The sequence below is a fragment of the Aspergillus pseudonomiae genome (genome assembly GCF_009193645.1).
Source record: "Aspergillus pseudonomiae strain CBS 119388 unplaced genomic scaffold BDV37scaffold_96, whole genome shotgun sequence".
Taxonomy (NCBI): Eukaryota; Fungi; Ascomycota; class Eurotiomycetes; order Eurotiales; family Aspergillaceae; genus Aspergillus; species Aspergillus pseudonomiae.
In genome coordinates this window covers 51,837-63,508 of record NW_022476088.1, presented here as the reverse complement: position 1 = coordinate 63,508, position 11,672 = coordinate 51,837, and the positions used below count along the sequence as shown (strand labels likewise).

General features: G+C 50.5%; 5 protein-coding genes across 5 annotated transcripts; 3 read left to right on the top strand and 2 right to left on the bottom strand.

Moving 5' to 3' along the window:
- Window positions 1–3,065: 3,065 nt before the first annotated feature.
- On the bottom strand, window positions 3,066–4,677 carry BDV37DRAFT_287577 (uncharacterized protein; the record flags this gene model as incomplete). The annotated part of the gene is made up of 3 exons (XM_032088133.1): window positions 3,066–4,339; window positions 4,401–4,567; window positions 4,640–4,677. 3 exons carry the CDS (start codon window positions 4,675–4,677, stop codon window positions 3,066–3,068), a joined length of 1,479 nt encoding a protein of 492 aa, XP_031936775.1.
- Window positions 4,678–4,995: 318 nt separating this feature from the next.
- BDV37DRAFT_229891 (mitochondrial 37S ribosomal protein uS8m) lies at window positions 4,996–6,097 on the top strand. Its single transcript, XM_032080332.1, has one exon. It carries the CDS (start codon window positions 5,277–5,279, stop codon window positions 5,787–5,789), a length of 513 nt encoding a protein of 170 aa, XP_031936774.1. The 5' UTR covers window positions 4,996–5,276; the 3' UTR covers window positions 5,790–6,097.
- Window positions 6,098–6,387: 290 nt separating this feature from the next.
- On the top strand, window positions 6,388–7,603 carry BDV37DRAFT_275254 (NAD(P)-binding protein; the record flags this gene model as incomplete). The annotated part of the gene is made up of 3 exons (XM_032085370.1): window positions 6,388–6,841; window positions 6,941–7,479; window positions 7,541–7,603. The coding sequence occupies 3 exons, from the start codon at window positions 6,388–6,390 to the stop codon at window positions 7,601–7,603; spliced, it is 1,056 nt and encodes a 351-aa protein (XP_031936773.1).
- Window positions 7,604–7,831: 228 nt separating this feature from the next.
- Window positions 7,832–9,694, bottom strand: BDV37DRAFT_260325 (uncharacterized protein). The gene is made up of 2 exons (XM_032083228.1): window positions 9,437–9,694; window positions 7,832–9,277 (listed from the first exon to the last, which is right to left on the bottom strand). Exon 2 carries the CDS (start codon window positions 9,039–9,041, stop codon window positions 8,373–8,375), a length of 669 nt encoding a protein of 222 aa, XP_031936772.1. The 5' UTR covers window positions 9,042–9,277; window positions 9,437–9,694; the 3' UTR covers window positions 7,832–8,372.
- Window positions 9,321–10,846, top strand: BDV37DRAFT_229877 (uncharacterized protein). The gene is made up of 3 exons (XM_032080331.1): window positions 9,321–9,694; window positions 9,774–9,848; window positions 9,926–10,846. The coding sequence occupies exons 1-3, from the start codon at window positions 9,600–9,602 to the stop codon at window positions 10,836–10,838; spliced, it is 1,083 nt and encodes a 360-aa protein (XP_031936771.1). The 5' UTR covers window positions 9,321–9,599; the 3' UTR covers window positions 10,839–10,846.
- Window positions 10,847–11,672: the final 826 nt, after the last annotated feature.

The window sequence follows — 11,672 nt, the reverse complement described above, 5'->3', positions numbered from 1 at the left end:
TCCCTCTCTTCTTCTCTTCTTCCCCCCTCCCCTTCCTCTCTCTTTCTCTTTCTCTCCTTTCCCTTTCGTACCGTCTGGTAATTTCAGTCCTTTTCTACCTTCTCAACGCGAATTTCCATGTCGGACTCATCATTCTCTCATTGATATTCCATTATGCTTGACGTCCACGTTGTCTCGCTAGATTGCTGATTCGTTCTCCACTCGAACTGTTGGCTCTGTTTATACCCATCACGTCACCACCCGAGAAGCGCGTTCTATCGTGTGCTGGCCGTTTTTCTGCTCGGATATCCTAGCAAGACTCTCCCTCCGGTCGTTCACCACCCAAGCTCGCGCCAACAGTCCACTACATTGATTCCGTTCACTTCGAGCATTGTCACGCTTCAACCCCCTTGCCTCCTTGACCCCTGAGCATCCTGACTAGACGCCATGCAGGATACGGGCGCTCATCCGGGTGTGAGGAGCTTGCTCGCCAGGTTCGAAAACAACAACAGCAGCAGCAACCGGAATACCACGTCCCCACCTTCCCGCGGTCGATCTCCCGTCGGTTCTGAGCACTCGGGTTCTAGGCCACTATCGAAAGTGCGTGCCAGCTTCATAGCTGTTGATGGAGCCACTCAATCTGGCGCCATTGCCGGGTTGAGAAGCGCAAGTAGTCGCAGTGACAGCCCAGCTGCTCCCCCGTCGAGGGTGAGGAGTTTCAATTCAGATGATCTGAACGCCCCCTTGAAAAGTCCCTTGTCGTCCCCAATCAGCAATGGCTTAGATAGCGAGCAAACCCCGAATGAGACCAGGTCAGGCGACATGGTGGAAACAGTGATCACACAAGTGGCCTCTCCCGAAAAGGGTGTAAGGCCTCAGGCCAAGGAAGCAGCGTCCCCTCATAAACGAAGCGACCCCATCTCGACCGTCTCTGCTGCGCCATCTCCGAAGAAGACGCAGACAGTCACTAAGCGTCCGTCCACCATCCAGGTGGATAAAGTTTCACCCAACCGGTCTGCGTCCAAGTCGACATCTACGACCCTGAAGTCTGCCGCGCAGCCGCGAACTCCAACATCTCCTGCCAAGCCCGACCATGCCAAGGCCTCTAAGCCAGCACGCTCCCCCAGACCTCCTGCCACCAGGGACGCGCCCAAAGCTCCAGTCACCAAGACAAGCCGTTCGTCTTTGAACACGACAGCCAAGACTGCTACGCGACCTGTTCGCTCTTCCATGCCGGCACGCGAGGCTACCAAGCCGACAGCGACAAGTGCATCCCGCACTAACAAGCCTGAATCAAGACCGCCAACCAAGTCGGCTCGTCTGCCCACTTCGGCAACGACATCAAATCTATCATCAGCCGCTAGAGGAGGAGCTACTGGAACAACTACCTCTAGCCTGTCCCGAAAGCCGTCAAGTTTGAAGAACGCGACAGGTGGAATCCACCGCACGACTACTACCTCCAGCGTTCGCAAGCAGGCATCCCAACCTTCCCTCCCGCGTCAACCAGCACATGACCGCCCGCATTCCCGAGTGAGCAACACCAGTTCTAGGGCGGTTGACGAGGGATTTCTGGCTAGAATGATGCGCCCCACCGCTAGTTCTGCTAACAAAACTCATGAGAAGGTTGAAATGAAGAGTCCACCCCGGCCTTCCCGGGTGACCCGGGCTCCGGTACGACCAGTTGCTTCGAAGACAGAAGCCCACAACTCGCGCCCAATGAAGGAGAAGAGTGTGGCTAAAAAACCACAGGAGAAGCCGCAGCCGGTGCCTACTCAGAAAGAAGAACCACAGCCCAAGGCAGTTGATCCACAGGAGGATAGTGCACATGTGAATGCTACTGAGCATCATGCCAAGGTTGCGGACGAGCCTGTTCAAGCGGTTATTGACGCGTCAGCTGAAGCAATCGAGAAGGAACCCACAACTGAGAAGCAGTCGGAGGATTTGCCTATCGAGCCCTCTATGGCTTCTGAAAACGCACCAGTTGGACCCTCTGATGCCGAGCAACCCATCAAAGCCGCAGAGGCCTCCGAAGAACAGACTCTCGCCGCTCCATCAACCGAAGAGCTCTCCATCTCTGCCGACGAGGCGGCAGATGCCCACAGCGTTGAACCCTCTGGGCTTTCGAATACTGAAGAGACCAAGGAACAGGTTGATGTTGAGTCTCCAGCTACTTCTGCTGAAGAGATGCCTGTTGAGGACGTTGCTAAGTCAGAGGTCAAGGTAGACGACGTTGATGTTGACCTTGGCAACTTGTCTCTCAACTGAAGAGCGAGCACAGTCAAGGCAATCATGGTGTTACATGAATGTCTATATTTACATCCATACTTCGCTTCTTGTGACTTATAATTTCTTCATACCCGTCTTATTCGTGATGCGACCAGATACATGTTATCGCCTGCGCGGACCTTTTTTTGCTCTTCTTTGGTTTACTTTTCTTTTGGTTTTTGTTTTGAAAGCATCTCATTCACAATATGAGCAGGGCCGACGATGTATGCATGTCGGAGCATTTTCTGGTGGAGTTCTAGATTCCAGTTGCTTTTAGCGTTAGGGGCCGCATATTATCCCACTTGCATATGTACTTGGGAGGAGTCTAATCAGGTTCTTGTTTCTTTTTTCAGCCCGTTTCACTTTTATTCGTCTATTTACCTTTTCTCTTCTCAAGCCTTTTTTTACCTTCTTCGATTCTCCTGTTATTATATTTCTCCTGGGTCTTCTAGTTGTTTAATCCTTTATATTATTGCTTGAACTTTGACAGTGCAAGTTTACTCCGCAGTTTTGTATCACTGTTGGAGCTGTGGGCTTTGTTCTTTTATGTTCTCCCCCCCTTTTTTGAGGTTTTGCTCAGCATCTACTGTTCTGGGTAGCACGAGAACAAAACTCCGTTTTTCAATAGCTCGGAATCCGATTCAAAACCTCTGAACAAATCCAGGGAATTGCTCTAGATAAAATCTGATACCATACCCCAAGACTACTAACACCATGTGAAATTTCGAAAAGCAAGTGCTATAGTCGTTTCGTGTACAGGGGCAACAACAGCAATACTGCACTTCGGAGTGACGGACTCCAGAAAGTTTGATCTCCGTGTATCAAATTTTTTTCTCCAACTTCTTCAAGAACCTATTAACACTACTCTCCACTCGGTGGGCTCTTTCCTCCAAATTTCGGGGCCGGCCGGAGTTTTGTATTGACTTCTGAGCTATTTTCTGGGAATGTGAATTGACCTCTGCTTCAGTGGGCCGGTACAGCTGCCTGTGGATGTCGTAGTCATTTGACACTGGTTGCTGCACGGCTGCCTTATCATACGAGTAGTTTGAGTAGCCCCCAATTGGGGGTGGCGGTGGAGACGCCGGTTGGATCTGAGGCTGGCCACCATATATATTCTGGGTCTGACCGTATAGATGAGCATTGGGATCCTTGGGAGGCGGAGCAAATGACATGGCCACTGGCTGGTGGGGATTGGGCTGGTGACCCCCGGCTCCTCCGGCAAGGAATGATGGCGTATAGGATGGGACACTGGGTGGACTCTGAATAGATGATCGAGACGAGAACGACCCGGAGTGTGTTAGGCCAGCACTCGGTGGCGGTGATGCGTAGCTTCCAGGCATAGTGTATGGGGGCCCTTGACTGTTTGGGGGAGGTGCAAAGCCTCCTCCGCCGGTGATCTGGGACGGTGGTGTGAACGGTGCTCCGCTATCTGCTGCTGCGGCCGCTGCGAGTCCGGTTCCATCTCCGCCGTCAAGCGGAGGGGGGGTCTTCTCCCGATGTTGAATTGGTTCAGGTGCGGCTGGTGCCGCAGGATTATATGGTAGAGGTGTAAATTGGGCAGGGTCATTTCGTTCCTCTGCAGCAGGGGTAGTGCCATTGACCGTCATCTGTGCTGTGGCGGGCGGACCCCCAATCGGGGGTGGAGGAGGAAGATTGCTTGGTATTGAGAACGTCTGGGCAGGGGGTGGGGAGTTGGGTGTAGGTTCTGATTGAGAGTTACGAGTCTGCCCGTTCTGGTACGCTGGATCTGTGATGGCCACGTTTTCTAGTTGTTGTACAACCGTACTGACTGACGCCTGTGGAGGCGGATAGGGATGCCTGTCTGTCTCGATCTGTGAGGGAGACAGATATCTTTCCATCAGGTTGAGGAAATTATCCGCATCATCTGAGGTCCAGAAATAGATGTCCAGCGTGTGCAAACGTAGTTCCTTGTCCTCATCACGCGGATCAGTGCTTGGTAATAACCATTCATGAGGACTGGCATTCGGTGGTGGAGGGAACGCCTGCGCGCCCTGTGATGGCGGACGGCCATCCACGGTTAAAGTACACAGCGTTGGAAACTGGGCGGAATGGCGTAAATAGACCTGATCCAGAGCTGGACATCAGTCAGCGAGGAGAGTCACTCTATGCGGAGGATGGGTGAAAAGGGCACCAACCGCCATTGAATGCATCTTGGTCACGAGTTCCAGGATTATTCGCTACTTCAATTCTCGTCTTGCGCTGCACCACATTGTGATAAAGATACAGATAGGAGCCCTTATCAAATCGATGATGGAGAGGTTTGGGAGTCGGAGTTGTGAAATAATAATGAATATCGGCAAAGCTATGAGAGGGTTAGACTAGCTTATCGCATTTGAAAGAGAGGGGGATCTTGCGGGGGGAGTGTACGACTTACACCGTCAGCGCACGCTCTTCACCCGGCAACGGGGGCATGATGGCTTATCAGTATAGTATAGTACAGAGTAGTGTAGTATAAAAAAGAGTAGTTGCGATGGGGGCGAGGGGTGGGAGTATATTTGAAGGGGGAGGTGAATAGACATGCGTAGAAGTACGCGATAGAGAACTTGGGGACAACATTATATATGGAACGATTCAATGAGGGGGAATAAGTTGTAGTGTCCAAGAGGCCGGCGGCTAGAGGGCGCTTCGAGATGCATCCTGGCGCCGTGATTAGTTGATGCCCTACTGGGCTGGCGGCCTATAGGAACACCCCGTCGGAGCCGTCATATCGTTTCTCCGAAAATTTCATTTGAGCTTCCGCATCATCGCAACTTCACGGCCCATCAACGTTGATTACGGAGATCTTACACTTGAAACGGGGAGCTTTCTTGCTGTCATTCCCTGCGAGTCGTTCTTCCCAAGAGGTTTAGTCTTCGGTAGGTGTATCTGTCCTCTTCCCTATCTCACAATGGAACAGTAGTGCTCATACCTACGCTCCCCCGTACCCAGTGATTTATTGGCTCTCCCGCACACCGTCGGAACACTCAAGGGGTCCCCTCAATTGGGCCAATTTCGGCAATTTACGATCCAAAATGTCTCTTGTCAATCTCGCCCACGTTTGCTCCCATCTAAACAACGCCACCAAGGCCCGTTTGGGTCTCACATCCATCCCGAACACGAAGCTACACCTGAAACTGTGCCTTGCTCTCCAGAACTCTGGCTACATCTCTTCGGTCGTCCGCGGAGGCCCGACTCCCCCTCCTCAACATACTCTTCTGGGTGTCCCCTCGGTAAATGATGAAGTCGAAGGTGTACAATCGTTGACTCAAAGCAATGTCGCCTCAAGGCGTCTTTGGCTCGGGCTCAAGTACTGGCAGAGCGATCCCGTCCTCGGCAAGATGAGCGTGGTTAGCAAGCCCAAGAGAAGGGTCACGATCGATGTTGCAGGCCTTCGAGAAGTGATTCGCGGAGAAAAGAGTGGATATGTAGAAGGTTTGCGGTCCCCCGGTGAAAGTTTATATTTGTCGACGGACCGCGGTATCATGGAAGCGCGAGAGTGTGTCGAGAAGCAGGTGGGAGGCCTGGTCCTTTGCCGGGTGCTCTAAATAATTGAGATGGATGTGGAAAGGCAGAACAAGATAGAGCGTTTCTTTCATATATGTTGGATGCTGCGGGTTTTGCATTTAAACCGGAGTTTGGCCAGTCGCAATGCCTCCGCCCATGATTTGTATCTTCTTCTTTTTATGCTTGCGACAGTTGGGATGGATACCTTGTACAGTAACATAGGATCGACTTCATGTATTACTTACTTTCCTTTATTTGTGCTTCTGTCCATGACATAACCGTTTTTGGGCCGTTTACTACTATTATACAGCGTTGTGTACATGGCTTGGAATTGGATGGGACTGACTAGATCAAATAATAGGAGAATAAGTCATGAAAAATTCAGAGCTTTCGATGGAGGCGGTGGCTCTATGGTACCTACAGCTGGGAGGTACATCCATGGATCTATATACCAGGTGACGTTTTAGGGGAAGGGCTAGCCAGAAACGGAATTCTTGCGGAGGACAAAAGAAACAACACTCCCACAATCTAACCTATACTTTTGCTGGTTACAAAGGCTTCATTGCTGATATATTCAAAACACTCATGTCTTCCCACATCAATCCAGATCTCCAAATGTAGCATGGTAAGATGTGCACGATGAAAAAAGTCCTGATATCAGGTGGCACCGGTTTTGTCGGTGCGGCCATCGCAAGAGCTCTTGCAGAGAAACATCCCGAGTGTGCCATCACCATCATAGATATCAAGCCACCTGGACCGGTCCATACTGTACCAGATAGTATTGAATATATCAAGGTTGATGTTACTATACAGGAGGAGGTCAGCAAGGCAATAGAGCAAGCCAGACCGGATGTTATTATCCACGCGGCCGGAATTGTCCCAGCCCTGAGTGAACGATTTGGAAGAAGGCTTGAAGGGCTTGTTTGGAAGACTAATGTTGGAGGAACAGAGCATATCTTGCAGGCCGCTAAACAGAGTGGAGTGAAGGGCTTTATTTACACCAGTTCTTGCTGTGTGGTGACGGATCAAATGGACGTACCGTACCACAACATCGATGAACAATGGCCTATACCCTCCTCCTCACTCATCTATGGCGAGTCAAAGGTTGATATCCCGCTTGATATATGTGATGCAATTCAACGCTGTAGTCTCTAATACGCTGATACATGTCCTCGCAGTTAGGCTGCTGCAGAAGCTATGGTTCTCAATGAATCAAGCGACACAATGGCCACATGTTCTCTCCGGCCTTCTGTGCTATGCGGACCGGGAGACGACCGGTTAGTCCCTGCAATACATGCGTGTATATCCAAGGGCGAAACCCCGTTCATCGTCGGCGATGGCCAGAATCTGTGGGATGTGACATATGTCACCAATGTTGCCGATGCCCATGTCCTGGCTGCTGAGAATTTGATGTCTTCAAAGACTGCAGCCAGTGAAGTCTTCTTTATTCAAAATAATGAACCCATCACCTTTAGGGACTTTTGCCTTGCCATATGGGCCCATTTTGGCCACACACCCCCATTTGAGATTCACATCCCCAAGACACTGGCTTATCTTGTTGGCTTGATCTGTGAATTCTTGACATGGGTCTTTGGAACAACCACTACCTTGAGCCGCGGCAGTGTTCGGGATGCATGCTCTGTTCGTTATGCTAGTGGCGAGAAAGCAAAGCTGATACTAGGGTACCTACCCAAAGTCGGGATCGAAACGGGTGTTCGGCTTAGCTGTGAGGTAAGTAGACAATCATGTCTATCCAGAGAGTTCTCGTGTCCTTATTTACTCGGATATCTAGGATTATGCTCGACGTATGGGGATCGAATCACCAATGCAGCAGGCATGTAGGAAGGGTGAATGATCTTCGTGTGCATCCTAGCCAAGAGTTACTGCATTGACAGTGTAACCCTCCGATCAATGAAGAGGCGAGTACGTGTTGCTCTGACGTGACAGAAAACATTAGCCATTGTATTCCACAAATCATTTACAGGTTCCAAGTCTTTCTGGACAATTTGTTGGGCTGCAAACAATGTCTCCGTACGCGGTATCTCCCGGTATGCGCCGCATAGGACTAGCCTCTGATATTCCTTTTTTTTTTTTTTTCTTTTGCTTCTCTAACCTAGCGTAATCCTTGTTTGTCTATCCAAATGGCCCATTTATCGCCATCATCACCAGCAGGAATGATAGAACGGTCGAACCCCGAGAAGCGATTGTTCCGAATAGAACCGGATAGACTTTTGCAATACTTCGTATCCATTACTTGGCCGAGAGCTGAAGTAGGGACCCAATAATTGACTTGTTCTCGGCCTTTCCTGGTCGCCAGATTGAATCACCCCGCAATCCACAGGCACATATGACGAGGACTGGCCCGCAGCTTGGGCAACAAAACCCGCAGCCAGGTGTATGCCCAACTTGTGTCAAGAAGCATCAGGATCCCAATGGGGATGGCAAAGATTCGCGTGCTCCACCGTGGAATCCCAATTTCGGGCCGCCATCTGTTGGAACCTGGCGCTTCTCAGATCCACCGATGTTGTTCAATCCAAGTACCACTATAATGGTAGGCACTATGGGCCGTCGGACTTAGGTGGCCCCCATCGTTTTAGTACTCCCGTCGACGGATCCGTCAGTGATCAGCGCAAGCTATAGGCGATGGAGTCAGCACCGGTACATAAGTGCAGCGGCAGTTGCTTCGATGGTGAAAGCAAAGACCAATCCGGGGCAATGGAGAGAATCGTTTTGTTATGAAGGCGGGACTTGAAGAAGGATGGATTTCCCGTAGCACCTGCTTGGCTGCGTCCTGAGGGCTCAGGCAGGAGCCCCTTAACCCGAACGGGACCAACCGGCGCTCCTGGCTTGAAAGAAGTGTTCGACTTGACACCCAACGACCAGATTCCGAATGGATCCCATCTTTCTCGCAGCCATACTCCACCCGGGATCTGTGTGGGGATAACCCACTCAGTGCTGGAAAGAAACTCTAACCGCGAGCTTCCTGCGATATAATTGCTGAATGATCTCCGATGGAGCCAAGCCCTGAGACAACATGTCACTCTGCCTAGTGGATGCATGCGCCCTGCGCAATCCTGATATTGCTGCCCAAAACTCAGCGCAGGCGGGTATCTGTCGTCGGCTCCCCTCTTCCATCTCGATGTCCTATGATCCCAATGCCCTTTCGAGGTAGGATCAGCACCCGAACGTTGACCGGAATCTGCTCCTGATGGGTGCTTTCCAGCTTTTCCGGGCTGATCCCACAAGAGATGTATCCCCCCAAGGGCAGTGCAAGGAAGCACCTGATTGAACATGAGACAAAAGACGGGTAAGGGAGCTGGGTCAGGCACCTGCCTGGCCCATACCTCGCGCTTCTGCGATGACTGTTATCTATCCTCATCCAGTCGTTATTTACGCCCCTTTTCTGATCTCTCTCTGTAAACCTTGTCAAATGGGGCCTGGTGTTGAGGGGATTTGATTGGCGATCTGACCCTGTTGTATATTGGTCTTCTCCGCAAGTCTTGTTCTGGACAGGAACGGAGTCCCCTTTGTGAGTGTCCCTTGGCCGTTGCAGCGTGGTGTTCTTCATACCATGCCTATCTTTATCTGAGATATCGTGGGACGGAAGAAGCAAAAGCTCGCCTCGGTCCACAACGATTGGGCCCATATCCTTGCCTTTGCTTACCTAGATGTCTATATTAAACACCAGAGCTCCCTAGCTTTGCAGTGAGATATTGCTCGAAAACAAATCTTTGTTTAGCAACTCGGCAGCCCTAAGAATATCCGACTAGCCCTGTCTTTTTGGTCTCTTTGCCAATTCCTGTACTCAAATACAACCTCATGCGCCGGTGCGATCAGTTACAGTAATAGCAATGTCCTCAGCCTTCAGTTATTTTTCCGGGACGTCAGGTAGTGGCTCTTGCACGCACTCCATTAGCAGTGAATCCGATTCCTGGTCCCGTCACAGGTCAGCGCTAACTGGCGAATCCCCTTGTCTCTACCTTCCCTGTGGCCTAAGGTTTTTGAAAGAAGCTCACCATCTGCAGTGCCATCATGCATCAACAACCACCAATCTATGGGACTGCTAGCGAGTCTCCGTTGGTTTATCATCCCCATCCAAGGTATCTATCTAATCATGCTGTGTCGCTTCACTTCCCATTGGGAAGAGAGGGTATCGTGCTGAGGCAAACTTATCTAGCGCCAAACGGTTTTCTCCCCCACATCGTGATTGTGGTCCTCTAGACACTCAATCTGCCACCGCAAGGCCGCCGAAGCAAGTATCGCCGGAATTTGAGTTTCCTATGCCATACAGCGGTCTTCCGGTGGCTTCACACGCCTCTGGGATAACTGTCTCACCCGTGGGGCCTTTGCCGCGTCCAATTCTTTCGCGAGAGTGGGAACACCCCGCTCACCTGCCTCCGGAATCGCTTAGGCGCGATTACAACTTTGTTAAGCCAGCAGAGAACCCGGAATACCTGGTTGAAAGGCATGGCCGACGTAATTCTGAAAAGACCAAGGGCACTGTCCGTTACCATTCACAGAGACGACCGTCCAACCGGGACGAATTTGATGGACCCCATCAGTTACTAGATGTCCCCTCTCCGCGTATTATAGCGGCTCAAGGAAGGGATCTTCCTCATCTCCCTACTAATCTTGATGTTTCAGAGCAAGATCGAATCTTGAGCGCAGTGAATGACCGGCTGTCGCAATGTGCTTTTGACTTTGTTGCAAAGTATCAATTTCCGATTCCACTGGAACCGGACAAAAGACAGGTGAGGGTTCCCTCAGACCGTGAATGGACTGAGTGGGTATATCTCCTTAAAAGACTGGCCACCAAGCGCCGCATTCCCGCCCGGGTTTTGTATAATGGCCAAATCAAACAATTAGTCACGGTGCTGGAGAATTCCCTGGAAATGAGGCATGCTGCCAAGCATCAGTCCAGACCCATCAAGGATGATCGAAATGTTCTCCAGCTAATTTCAGCTGGAACCCAAGTGGCAAAGATCCTTAAAGATGCCAGTGCCATGGAGTACTTAGACCGTCTTTATGTTGACACGGAGAAGCGCATTCAGGATCGACGTACTCGCCGGGTAAAGTTCGCCAATCCATGAACAAGCCCTGTCTCTTTCACTTTTGAATGTGATATCTCCACACAATGGCCACTTTCCTTTTTATGCCGCAGATCAGACCATACTGGAAACCATCATGTCCCATGACCTGTGGTACATCTTCATTTGCTCCTTGATAGGCTATTTCCAGGGATGGCTCCTTCCGGAAGCCAACGTTTTGACCTTGGATCACCCGGATATCTGATTTCACTCCATTTGGTCGGAACATAATCCTTTCTCGGACTCTGATGATTGATGAATAACACAGCATCCCACATTTGGCCCATGAACTCCTAAGCCGTCCGGAGCATTTTCCCTTGATGAAACCCATGGATAATGAGATATACCGAGGCCAAGCCGTTCTTGGTCGTCTATTAAAGCGTACGTCGCACTAGTCACTGTGCTACATGTCAGACATCAGATAGTGATGTTGTTGCTCTCTTGTTATGCCTCTTTTTCCCGCGGTGCTGGGTAGTCCTTTGTTTGTTTCTGTCTTTTCGAGTATGTTGGTCTGCTTTCTATGTCTACTATAACCGAGCTGGAAGGGTAACCATAGGCATTGCTTTTGCCTACTCTTATATTCAACGCCCGATTGATTTTATGATACTGGACTTTGTGTATTTATGGTGTGGCTGTCTGTTTGTCATTGCTCTATCCGACCTTGATGGCTTCAGTGGTCGGCCTCCCGAAATACCGTTTGATTATACAGTACCGGATGATTGAATGTCTGTTATGTCACCTTTTGTCTTGTTCATAGACTCCTGGCTGCAATGGTCTGATTTTTCAATCCGATGTGCTATTTCCATGGTGGCCTAAACTGCAGACGTGTCCCTATTG